Here is a 12,691-nt window from a genome sequence, read left to right as displayed (position 1 = left end):
AAAACTACCAGACCGTGGCCACACAGTCTGGAAAACCCACCGCAGCCATATGCCTCATCCCTTCGCTACGCTCTGTGTTTATGCTTTACAAAGTCGTTCTGTGTACACCTCCCACTCACGAGGTAAGGGGGAAAACACCTGAATTGCCTGGTAAAGATTAGACTCGGCGTTGAGTCAAATTTGCCCCTCAAGTGCAGAAAAAATCTACAGGAGGATGTAAATAAACGCGACTCAGGAACAATCCCTCTTCTCAAGATCCAGACAGCAACCACACTGGGCAGGTATTATTCCCCCAGACGTGGCACCTTGGAGGAAGCCATTTTGCAAGCAGGTGTAATTCAGGAGTCTGTAGTAGCTAAAGCACAGCTTAATAGCTAGCTTCCCCCCCACCCACCTCTATGGTATGCTATTAGGAAAGGAATGCAGGTGCTACTTAAATCAACAAAAGGCTCCCAATAGGATTATAAGCAAATCCCTTTGGCTTGGCCACCTTAATAGCACGGCAGAGCTGAGAGAGAGAACAGCTTTGGGCTCTGATGTCATAGCTCTGTGCGCCTGTGCAGAGTGACAGCGTGATCTGTCTCTCGGCTGTTAAGATAGCTAGTCCCAACCCTGGCAGCTTCCAAAATTTCTAGGCAGGCCAGCAATTGATAATGGAGTCACATGGAGATATACATTCTTGCCCGTTCTGTTCTGTATCACTCAGCTTCACCAGCTCCTTAGAGCAGGGTTCACCAAGGTCAGTACTCAAGAAGGGCTACTACATGGAGGAAAGCGACGGCAACCCATTTTGGCTCATGTTTTGCCTGGAAAACTCCGCAGACGGGGTCGCCACTAGTTGATTAGGAGTTGACATTGTGTTCTTAAACCTGGCAAATAGTCCCTTGCCTCAAAGAGGTATGATTGTGTGAGTACACATATGGCACAGTAGCTACTGGTATGTGAAAGCGAGTACAGTGGAACCTTGGTTTTCGTTGCCTTTGGTTTTCATCGGTTTCGGTTTTCATCGATTTTTTCAGTGAAAAATTTGTCTCGGTTTTCATCGATTTGCCTGGTTTTCATCGATTTGCAGTAAGGTGCAGGGGTTTGTGGAGAAAAATCACCCAGACAAAGCTGTTGCAGGCCGTGTCTGCAACTTGTCTAATGACAACGTCTTGCCCCATTTCAGACAAATCTTAAAGAGGCGTCAGAGACAGACCCCTCTTTGGACAGCTTTCTGGTGCGACATTGGTCCACTGGCTCTGAAGCTGGTCCTAGTGTTATTGTTTGTTACGGTTTTCAGCATTAAACACTATGTTTATTCACCAAAAAATGTGTTTTTGGTATGTTTTTTGGAGTGTCTAGAACGGATTAATTGGATTTACATTGATTCCTATGGAAAAGTTTGCCTCGGTTTTCATCGATTCGTTTCGGACGGATTACCAATGAAAACCGAGGTTCCACTGTATAATACTGCGACTGTAATCTCATCTGGTTAACCGGCACTCCAATGTCCCCAGTGTATTCTTATGCCCCCTCTCCCCATAACTCTGGCTGGCTTTGGGGTGGGGCCTTGGAAAGATCCATTCCAGCATGCTGAAGCGAACCCAGGGGGGATAAAAATCCAAACTCCTCTTCTAATTCTTCTAATAGGGAATCTGTGTCTTTGGAAGTTATGCCTGGCCTGGCCTGGCCTGGGGGCACGATAAATGTCAGTTTAGCCTGGGCCCTTCCACTAATGTATTTCTGTGCTAAAACTAGCTCTGGGAAGGATTCTCCAAAGAGATCTTTCAAACACCTGCTACATCATGGAGACGGTGCAATAATTTTTTGAGGGGGTCAGCAGTAGCATCAAAGAAGTGTGAGAAATGCACGACTCGCACCAGACCTCAAAGCAGGGCCAGAGGATCAAATTCAGACCAACGCCGGCGAGGAGCCCCAAGGAACAAACGGGACTAAACGGAACCCAGGCACCCGCTGGCCACTGCAGCTTGCCCGAGCACCAGACAATGAAGAAGGACAAGCACCTCCAAATAATAAACTCTCTTATTTAAACTCTTCTGCTCCCCGTTTCCCAACCAACAATTCGTAAAGCCGCCTGCCTGACCTGCTGCGGGAAGACTCTGGCAACACCGACAGGCCAGTCTGCCCGCCCAGCACGTGTGGCTTCCGCCTCCAGGTCCACTGCTGGAGCCAAGCCGAGCTTCTTTGAGTGCGGCTGAGTCTTTGGACCTCGGGTGGTCGGGGGGAACACAGTCAGTTACTGGACACGTCCGTCTTTCCCTCCTTCCCTGGCCAGCCGGGATGGAATGCGTGTGCAATTTCATTTGTGCCTGCTGAAAATGGATTTCTTGCCAGGGTTTTTCTCGCCGACGCTCAAGCCGATCAGCAGCCGGGCCTTCTCGTCTTCTTCCTGCTGCTGGATATGGCCTTCCAGCTTGTTCTCTTGCTTGCCCCGGGACTCCGAACCTGTGGCCGGCTTGAGACGCAGCTTCTCTTTGATGACCTAACAAAAGACGGGCAGACAGGGTGGAAAGGATGTCGGAAAGGCTGGCGGGGAAGACCGACTTAAATCCTCCCCTTCTCCCAAACACCGTGACGGAAGAACTTCAGCCACTCCACTCGCTTCTGTTGTCATGTGCCTTTGTGTAAATTAATACATGTCAGCAGAAGGTGTGTGTAAGGTGCTGTCACATCGCAGCCCAGTACGCCTTTCAAGGCAAGAGACCGACAGAGGTGGTTTGCTATAGCCAGCGTGATGTAGTGGTAAAAAGCAGGTGGATTCTAATCTGGAGAACCAGGTTTGATTCCCCATTCCTCCACCTGAGTGGCGGAGGCTTATCTGGTGAACCAGATGTTTCTGCACTCCTAAACATTCCTGCTGGCTGACCTTGGGCTAGTCAGAGTTCTTCAGAACTCTCACAGCTCCACCTACCTCACAAGGTGTCTGTTGTGGGGAGAGGAAGGGAAAGGAGCTTGTAAGCCACCTTGAGCCTCCTTACAAGAGAGAAAGGTAGGGTACAAAAATCCAAACACCTCTTCTTCTTCTTCCTCTGCAGAATGACCCTGGACTTCCTTGGTGGTCTCCCATCCAAGTACTAACCAGGGCCGACCCTGCTTAGCTTCTGCAATCTGGAGAGATCAGGCTATCCAGGGCCATCCAGGGATATAGGGGAGGTACAGGAAAGTTATTTTTTTAATGGTGTCAAAAAAGAGAAATAGTACTTTGTAGCCACTGGCTCCTCTAACCCAAGACTATGTGTGGACACAGCTCTGCAGGTGCTCAAGCAGAGAGAGGCCTTTCCCTGGACCATGAAACCCAAAACTCTTTCCTTTTTTAATAGGAGGTGCTGAAGTCTGCCTGCCCTTGATCTGCATGATCTAGTCCAGGGGTAGGGAACCTGCGGCTCTCCAGATGTTCAGGAACTACAATTCCCATCAGCCTCTGTCAGCATGGCCAATTGGCCATGGTGGTAGGGGCTGATGGGAATTGTAGTTCCTGAACATCTGGAGAGCCGCAGGTTCCCTACCCCTGATCTAGTCAGTTCTCAGAAGGTCAGCACTGGCTAGTGCTTGGATGGGAGACCACTGAGGAAGTCCAGGGCCGCAGTGCAGAGGAAGGCAATAACAAACCGCCTGCTAGCTTCTTGCATTGAAAACCCTACTGGGCTGCCGTAAGCCAATTGCAACCTGATGACATTTTCCACACACAAGGGCTGTTCCCTGCTATTGTGGGAAGGTTGTCCTCTACAATGTAACCTTTCACGCCCAATCAGTATGTTCACCTAAGTAAGTTACTGCTTTCTGCAAGTTACTGCTAGTCACACAGAAACGTACCATGGGTAAATGGCACCCGGAGACAAATTGTCTCCAGGACGCTCCCCCAGGCTCTCCGCCCCCCCTCTGCCCCCAACCACCCTAGCTCCGCCCCCTGATGCCCCAGGCTCTATCCCCACTGTCCTAGAACCCGCCCATGTCACCATGGACATGGGCAAGGGTGCCCACCTCCCTCCCCCAACAGACTCCCCCTGCCGGCTGGGCTTCCTGCTCCCCAAGCCCCACCCCCGGCCTCAGTGCTTATAAAAGAAAGTCTCCGAGGCTGGGACTGCAGTCTCTTCTGGGAGCCCAACCAGCAGGGGGGGAAGGGGAGGGGGTGTCCAGGGTGGGGTTGAGGGTGCCTGGAGGCAGCAGGAAGTCCTGCTGACAAGAAGAGTGGCAAGAAGAGTGGCGCCCAGGGACAAGGGGTAACCCTTGTCCCTAGGCAGATACACCACTGCTAGTCAGCCATGAGGGAATGTTCTGCAATGAGGGAACGTTCAGTGCCCTCACTGCTTTGTACGGCTCCTGCCAATTGCACAAGGCCAGGAAGGTGGCCGCCGGCTCGTGCATTCTGGGTAATCGCTTCAAGCAGGAACACCCCCCTGCAAAGCCCTCCCTTTTAAGCTGCTCCCTGCTATTTGTCTATCCAGCCGCTGACCCTTCATAGACGGCTCGCTACTGACTCCCTCCCACTACGTTTGGCCCACTCACTCCCAGGCTTGGGCGGCAAGCTCCGCCTTCCTTGCACCTCTGTATTACCTGCGCTACCAAGGCTTTGCGGCTGTCGCGCTTCACTGCCATGGCGAAGTCCAGCCACGTCCACGTGTTGTTGTGATATTCCAAGAACGGCAGCACCAGGTTCAGGTCCCCCCAGTCCACGCTGCTCTTCTCCCCCTGGGGCAGAGAAGGGATGGGATGGTTGAGGCTGTGACCTGCCAGGACGGTCCCTGCTCCCCACCCCAAGAAAGGAAGGCGCCTGGAAAGCTGTGGCTGCTGGAAGCCACTGTTACAGAACAGCCCGAGCAAGGTGAGTGGGAGGTGGGAGCCCCCTGGCTCTGATTTGAGGAATGGCCCACGGCCACGGCTTCCTGCTTTGGTGTCCCAAAGCGACTGGGTCCATCTAGTGCCGAATGGTACGAGACAGCAGCTTCTGACACCCAGCCAGAACAATAAAACCTACTGTGGGGGACCATAACGCTTGTGAGCCCGTGGACAGATTTGGAATTCAGAGACAAGGTAGTGGGCGCAACCACCACGTGGCTGTCGTGGAAGGTGGAGCCAAACACCAAACGGCTGCCACACGCAAAGGAAGCCCTAGCACAGGGCCCGAGAGGAACAGCTTTTTAAAAAGCGCAGGGAAAGAGTTGCAAGGAGGGATAAATCCAACTCTGAAGCGATAGATCCTGCCGAAACAACCTTCTTTTAAGAACACAAGAAAGAGCCTGCTGGATCAGACCAGACTCCATCCAGTCCAGCACTCTGCTACTCGCAGTGGCCCGCCAGGTGCCTTTGGGAGCTGACAGGCAGGATGTAAAAGCAATGGCCTTCTGCTGCTACTGCTCCCGAGCACCTGGTCTGCTAAGGCATTTGCCATCTCAAATTTTAATTCGCATAGTCCGCCAATCGAAACTGCACCTGGCCCCACCCACTTTAAAAAAAACATTTAGGGGACCCCAGAAACTGGTGGCAGGTGTTTTGGTGCCCCCAGGTGCCATGTTGGAAGCTGTTGATCTAGTAAATGGAAATGAGGGGCTTCCCCACTCACACACACGACACACTCACCTTATAGCTGACGCACAACGGCACTTGGGGGATCTTGATGTAGATGAATGAGTTGTTCATGGCGGCTCGCTCCTTCATTTTGTCAATGTCATCCACGGGGTGCTGGTAGCAGAACAACACAGCTGTGGTGGGGGGGGCACCATCTCTGCTGGCTGAGCCACTTCCCCTCCGCCCACGGAGCCCCCTTCACACAAGGGCCTCAGGCTAGTCAGCCAGCCCTGAAGACCTCAGCGGGAGGAAAAGACCGCCTGCGCCTGGTCCCTCGTCAGATGAAAAGAATAAACGGCTGTCTGCTGAGTCAGAGACTTGGCTGATTCTGCTGGCTGCTGTCCATTCTGGCTGGCAGCCGCTCCGCAGTGTGATGGAGTGGTTAAGAGCAGGGGCACTCTAATCTGGAGAACAGGGTTTGATTCCCTGCTCTGCCACTTGAGCTGCAGAGGCTTATCTGTGGAACTAGATTAGCTTGTGCACTCCAACACACGCCAGCTGGGTGACCTTGGGCGAGCCACAGTTCTTTGGAGTTCTCTCAGCTCCACCTACCTCACAGGGTTTTTGTTGTGAGGGTGGGAAGGGCTTGTAAGCCCCTTTGAGTCTCCTTACAGGAGAGAAAGGGGGGATATAAATCCAATTCTTCTTCTCTTCTTAAGGAAAGGGATGTCAGCTCTCCGTTTCTCTGAGCTGGAGGTTCGCGAACTAAACTTGGGACCTTCTGCAGGCCGAGCAGATATTCTGCCAGTGAGCCAGCATGGGGTAGTAGTTAAGAGGGGCAGACTCTAATCTGGAGAATCGCGCTTGATTCCCCACTCCTCCATACGAGTGGCAGACTTTTATCTGGTGAACTGGATTTGTTTCCCTGCTCCTCCACGTGAAGCCTGCTGAGTGACCTTGGGCTGGTCTCTCTAGACCATAGGTGTCAAACTTGTGGCCCTCAAGATGTTATGAACTACAGTTCCCATCAGCCCCTGCCAGCATGATGCTGGCAGGGGATGATGGGAATTGTAGTCCATAACATCTGGAGGGCCGCGAGTTTGACACCTGTGCTCTAGACCAGGGGTCTTCAAACTATGGCCCTCCAGATGTTCATGGACTACAATTCCCATCAGCCCCTGCCAGCATGGCCAAGTGGCAGGGCTGATGGGAATTGTAGTTCTTGAACATCTGGAGGGCCATAGTTTGAAGATCCCTGCTCTAGACTCTCTCAGCCCCGCCTAACTCACAAGGTGTCTGTAGTGGGGAGAGCAAGAGAAAGGGATTTGTAAGCTGCCTTGAGTCTCCTGACAGGAGGAAAAGGAGGGGTCCAAATCCATTCTTCTTTTTCTCTTCTTCCTCCACACTTTCCTGGCCTTACACACGTGCATGCTTCTCCTCCCCTGCCTCCTGGTGAGGTATCCCAGTTCTGCATGGCTGCCTCACGCCCACATTGCTGCTGCTTTTGCCGGATGCTGCGCAGAAAACAGGCCCAACGGCAGCTCCCTGACACTCTCCTGGTTCGCAATTGATTTACAAGGTGTACAAACTGTTCCTTTAAGACAGTGGTGGCGAACCTATGGCACGGGTGCCAGAGGTGGCACTCAGAGCCCTCTCTGTGGGCACATATGCACAGAGTTTGTCATGTGATAATAGTGTAATTATTTCAGGGATTTCAGAGATTATTAGCACTAAACCTAAGACCTAGTTTTGGGGAAGCAGTGTAGGTAACCCTGTTAAGTGCTGTTAAACCCCACTGATTTTCATGGGAAGAACGAAAGTGTGATCCTTTACCTGGGAGTATGCTCAGTTGCTGGCAATGGGGTTTGCTTCTGAGTAAACCCTCCTAGGGTCGTGATTCACCCATTCAAAGAATTGCACAGTTGCTTCAAAGCAAAGCCACCGACTACCACCAAGCTTACTCCCAAGTAACGTGTGCCTTGGATTCAACTGTTTTTTTCTATACCAAAACTCCAGTATTCAGGTTAAATTCCCATGTTGGCACTTTGTGATAAATAAGTGGGTTTTGGGTTGCAATTTGGGCACTCGGTCTCAAAAAGGTTTGCCATCACTGCTTTAAGAGTATGCTGGACTCATAAAGGATTGTTCAAGGTTCAGGCTTCCCCGCAGCGTGGGTTATAGGGACCATCCTCCAAAACTAGTTGAGCCACACCCAAACGCTGGACGATACCCACACTCCACCAGCTCCAATTAACCGGGCAATTACCTCGGGCGTCTTGCGGAATGAGCGCCTAACCCCAGACGTCCGGTTCAGCCCCTGAGCCATGCCTTTCCCCGGCCCCAGTGAGTCTTCGGAGACCATCAGTTGCCGCGGCTTCACCACCGGCATTCCTGTGCAGGGTGGAAAGACCCAGGCTGTCAATCCCCAGCACGTCCTTCCCCCAGGAGCAGCAAAGTACCTCCGTGCCACCATAAAGCCACTCCCCTGGCTGCGTGAAGGGGCATCTCCCAGATGGGAACAAGCAATCAGAGATGCGGCAGGCCTCTTCCTCCGCAGATGTGTCACGTTTGGGCTCACAGAAGCTTTTAACTTACTCCTCTCGTAATTAATTTCTCTTTCTGCTGACCCTTCAGGGATGGCTTGCTACCGGCTCCCTCTCGCTTCATTCTGGCCATCCATTGAGAGCCAGCATGGTGCAATGGTTAAGAGCAGGTGGATTCTAATCTGGAGAACCGGGTTGGATTCCCCACTCCTCCACCTGAGTGGCAGGCTTATGTGGTGAAGCAAATGTTTCTGCACTACTACATTCCTGCTGGGTGACCTTGGACTAGTCATGGTTCTCTCTGAACTCTCTTAGCTCCACCTCCCTCATAAGGTGTCTGTTGTGGGGAGAGGAAGGAAAAGGAGCTTGTCGGCCACCTTGAGTCTCCTTGCAGGAAAGAAAGGTTGGGAATCAACCCAAACGCTTCTTCTTCTTCCTCTTCCATTTCCCCGGTTAGAATCCCCAAGCACCATTTGAACAGAAGAACGTAACAGCATCCCAGCGGGGTTGAACCAATAAGACCATCTTATCCAGCATCCAGGTCCACAGTGGCCAATCAGATGCCCTGGAACAAAATGTCTGCCAAAGGAGGTGGAGCTGTAAGCTCCCAGGCCCCGCCCCTGCTACGGGAAGGTCTAAACAAGCTGCATTTTGATGCAAAGGGTGGTCTTTGCTTCTGGGACGGGGGAGACTGTTTATGCCCTGGCAGCTCACCTGTGGTCACCAGTTTCGACTTGTCCTCCTCGTCCCCCACCTCCTCCTCTTCCACGTTGCGTCCCGGGAAGAAGAAACCCATCATCCGCTGGAAGAACTGGTGTGTCAACTGAATGGTGAGGGGCACCACGTTGACCTGCAAGAGCGGCAGCAGCAACCAGAGTGAGGTCACAGCCTTCCCTGGCCAGCTGCACGTGCTGGGGGACAGGAGGGAATGGGAGCCCAGCTCTATCCCCCCGCCTCACCTCAAAGTGCTCTTTGATGGAAATGCCTCCCACCGGGGGCCGGACTTTGCTGAAGATCCGCAGAGCCAGCTGGCGGCCAGACTGGCACGCGCTCTGAGGTCGCAACACCACCTGCAAGGCAACGTAGACAAGATAAGAGATTGCAAAGAGAAAATTTCAACGCTGCAGACTTGTTGCAGCCAGATAGGCTAGCGTGAACTGTAAAAGAAAAGGCACTTCGGACATGCTTAGAGGTACTCTCCCTATGGGGGTCGAGCATGTGTTTTGCCTGCAGACAGGTTTAGGCTCGGTTCTTGGCATCCTCCACTAAAGAGGTCTTAGCTGTTCGGAAAGACCTTTCTGTGTTAGAGATCCCGGAGAGTCACTGCAGGTTGAAGTGCCCCAGGCCTCCAACCCTTCAGAGCCAGGATGGCCATGCTGGCAGGGGCTGATGGGAATTGTAGTCCATAACATCTGGAGTGGCAAAGGTTCGCCACCACTGGCCTAAGCATTCTCTTGGGTCCTGACAGCTCATCAAGCCTCTCCTACCTTATTGTTGCAACTCTGGAAAAGCAATCAATTCTTGGTCTCTGGCTTCCCTGCCAGCTCACTTCATACGGCCTCAGGACCCTTTTCTACTATAAGCATTAATCCTGTGGCAAATCATACTGTGCGGGTCTCAGATCTGTGCGTACACACCCACTTTCGTGTGGGTTCCTTTTCCCTTTCAGCTGCTGCATTTGTTAGACCAGTGGTGGCAAACCTATGGCACTCCAGATGTTCATGGACTACAATTCCCATCAGTCTGATGGGAATTGTAGTCCATGAACATCTGGAGTGCCATAGGTTCGCCACCACAGTGTTAGACCTTTACCTCTACAGGACTGGTAAATATCACCCGTAGCTGAAACCCTACCCAACTTCCTGTCTTAGTTAGCTCTAACTCTCTTAGTTAGCTCTTAGTTGCCTTGTCTGTGTGTGTTCACTGCTTGTTTTTTCATTATTTTATTAACACAACTCTTCCTTCTCTACACCAGCCTCTTTACTGAAGAAATTCCACTGGGACCATCTCCATAAACACAGGTTACAGAGCTCAGTTACCCCTCTCTCGCAGACCTGTCGCCAAAGCTCTTTTCCCCGACCGAAAGCGGACACAGCCAACTTTGGGTAGCAGAGCCAGCCGCAAAATGATTGGCGCAGCTGATCTTCGGTAACACAGAGCAGAGCCTTGTGCTGTGGTATCAGCTGCTGCCAAAGCAACGTTCTAAAAAAACTTGCACAGCCAATCAGATCCTCAGTAGTTAATCAGACGTTTTGCTGGGCAAACATCCCGCTTGGACCCACCTGCTTCCAAAAGCCTCTTGGCAGGCACCAGAAAGGTGTTGGATGGGTGCCATGGGCATCACGTTGAGGGCCTGTAGATTAGGGGTTTTAAACTGCACGGGCCAGCCTCAGATGTTTCCACGTATTCCTTGATCAACATGCATTTCTGCCATTCCGCAAGACTTCCGGGACCCAGCTCTGGCTCACATGCTACCACCCTCTCCCCTAGTTTCGGATCCTGATCCCTCTGCAACCCACCTTGTAAATAGCGTTGGGCAGAAGGTTGTTCATGGTGACCCAGCCCAGTTCCAGGAGGTGCTCAGCGGTGTCATCCGACTTGTTCACCTGCAAAAGAAGGGTCAGGCCAGCTGTGCCCGCCGCTTGCCGCTCCGCACCCTCCCCTGCTCCTCTGCACCGGGAGCTACCTTGCTGTAAAGGAAGCGCTGGAGTTCCAGCTCGGCAATGCCCAGCTGCCCGTCCTCTTCGGTGAGGCGCCATCGGGCTTGGGCGAAGTAGAACTCGGTGCGCCGGGCCACGCTGACGTCCTCCGGTTGCTTGCGCAGTTCCATCTTGTTGGCACGTTGAAGCTGGAAATCTTTAAAGCACCTGCAATGCGGCCAGGCCCACAATGACATGTTGGAGGCTTGGAGATTGGACAAAGGTATGGGCACCATTGAAGCTGACTAAGCCACCACCCTGCCGCCCTTTTAGCTCAAACCAATCATTTGTCATCCTTTTATTTTTACCGCACCCTTTGCTCCAACCAGGAACCAAAGTCGCTTGCAACGTTCTCCTCTCCTCCTTTTTTATCTGCACAACAACCCTGTGAGGTAGGTCAGGACTGAGTGTGTGTGTGACCAGCCCAAGGTCACCAAGAAAGCTTCCATGAAAGAGTGGGAAGTCGAACTCGGGTCTTCCGGTTCCTAGTTACGCAATCTAACTGCTGCCCTAGGCTGACTCTCCCAGTTACATGCCAAGCCCGGTCCCAAATCTTCATGATGGGACTTCTAACATATTTACTGTGTACAGTTGCCATTTTATGTATGAAGAGGAAGAGGAGGAAGAAGAAGAAAAGGAGGAGGAGTCTGGATTTATACCCCACCTTTCTCTCCTGTAAGGAGACTCAAGGTGGTTTACAAGCTCCTTTCCCTTCCTCTTCCCACAACAGACACCTTGTGAGGTAGGCAGGGCTGAGAGAGCTCCGAAGAACTGTGACTAGCCCAAGCTCACCCAGCAGGAATGTAGGAGTGCAGAAACACATCTGGCTCACCAGATAACCCAGTTCTCCAGATTAGAATCCACCTGCTCTTAACCATGCCACCCTAAAGGAAGCCACCCTAAGCCATAGGGAAGGCTGGCATACAACACTCACTGACTCACTAATATACATATAAATATAATTTAAAAATTCAAATAAAAAATTACAAAAGTTAAGTTGTACGATGTATTGATTGGACAAGGAGGATTGGAGGGGCAGATTTAAAACGAAAGACAGGACATTAACGTAAACGATCAGGAATGCCACTGGTACCAATCCCATCAGATTATGGAGAAATTTCAGACAGATTAAGTGAAAGAATTCGAGTCGGAAGAATCTGATTTCGGGAAAAGATTAAAAGTGGTAAAACTATCATATAAAAATATTCTCCAAATCGGATCAACAGATGAGCAAGTTAAAACACTGCGCGGTCAGATGGTCGCAAGGTTTAAATAGAGAAATTAGTTTAGAAACACAGGAAAGAGGGTGGACAAAGAAACTTAAACAAACAAACAATCAATGTGTGTAACGTTTTAAGTAGGTAAGCAAATAGTCGTGTCACACACTAAACGGGCAGAGAGTCAAATTATCCAGTATATATACACATATATTCTTTTTTTCACATATATTATTGCCTCCTTATAAATCCAAACAAATTGATACACAATGATTGCATTCATCCGATCAATATAGCATGAAATAATCAGTTTATAAATTCAATATTCTCCATGGATTGCAGGAAGTATTTACAATATGGAGAATGATTATTCTTTATGAGACATTGATGGAATGGAAATGGATTATATTATCATGAAAATGCACAGATATAAAAAATATTGAAGACATGGATTATTCAATTTGTTGAACCATGCGTTATGGACTATTGAATTTATAAACTGATTATTTCATGCTACCCTGTTTCCCTGAATATAAGACATCCCCGGAAAATAAGACGTAGTGGAGGTTTTGCTGAAGTGCGAAATATAAGGCATCCCCCAAAAGTAAGATGTAGCAAAGTTTTTGTTTGGAAGCATGCCTGACAAACAGAATACAGAAATATAAGACATCCCCTGAAAATAAGACATAGCGCATCTTTGGGAGCAAAAATTAATATAAGACAC

General features: G+C 50.7%; 1 protein-coding gene across 1 annotated transcript in view; it reads right to left on the bottom strand.

The window, feature by feature from the left end:
- Positions 1 to 2,007: 2,007 nt before the first annotated feature.
- BLTP2 (bridge-like lipid transfer protein family member 2) overlaps positions 2,008 to 12,691 on the bottom strand; it is a 42,999-nt gene continuing 32,315 nt past the window's right edge. Inside the window, 8 exon segments of the mRNA XM_048518593.1 lie at positions 2,008 to 2,485; positions 4,558 to 4,692; positions 5,581 to 5,682; positions 7,775 to 7,899; positions 8,766 to 8,901; positions 9,011 to 9,121; positions 10,571 to 10,657; positions 10,738 to 10,918. Coding sequence (XP_048374550.1) covers positions 2,303 to 2,485; positions 4,558 to 4,692; positions 5,581 to 5,682; positions 7,775 to 7,899; positions 8,766 to 8,901; positions 9,011 to 9,121; positions 10,571 to 10,657; positions 10,738 to 10,918 — 1,060 coding nt within the window. The 3' untranslated portion in view covers positions 2,008 to 2,302.

The sequence above is a fragment of the Sphaerodactylus townsendi genome, linkage group LG16, assembly GCF_021028975.2.
Source record: "Sphaerodactylus townsendi isolate TG3544 linkage group LG16, MPM_Stown_v2.3, whole genome shotgun sequence".
Classification (NCBI taxonomy): domain Eukaryota; kingdom Metazoa; phylum Chordata; class Lepidosauria; order Squamata; family Sphaerodactylidae; genus Sphaerodactylus; species Sphaerodactylus townsendi.
Note: the sequence above shows the minus strand (reverse complement) of the source record. Positions and strands in the feature narration are given on the sequence as shown.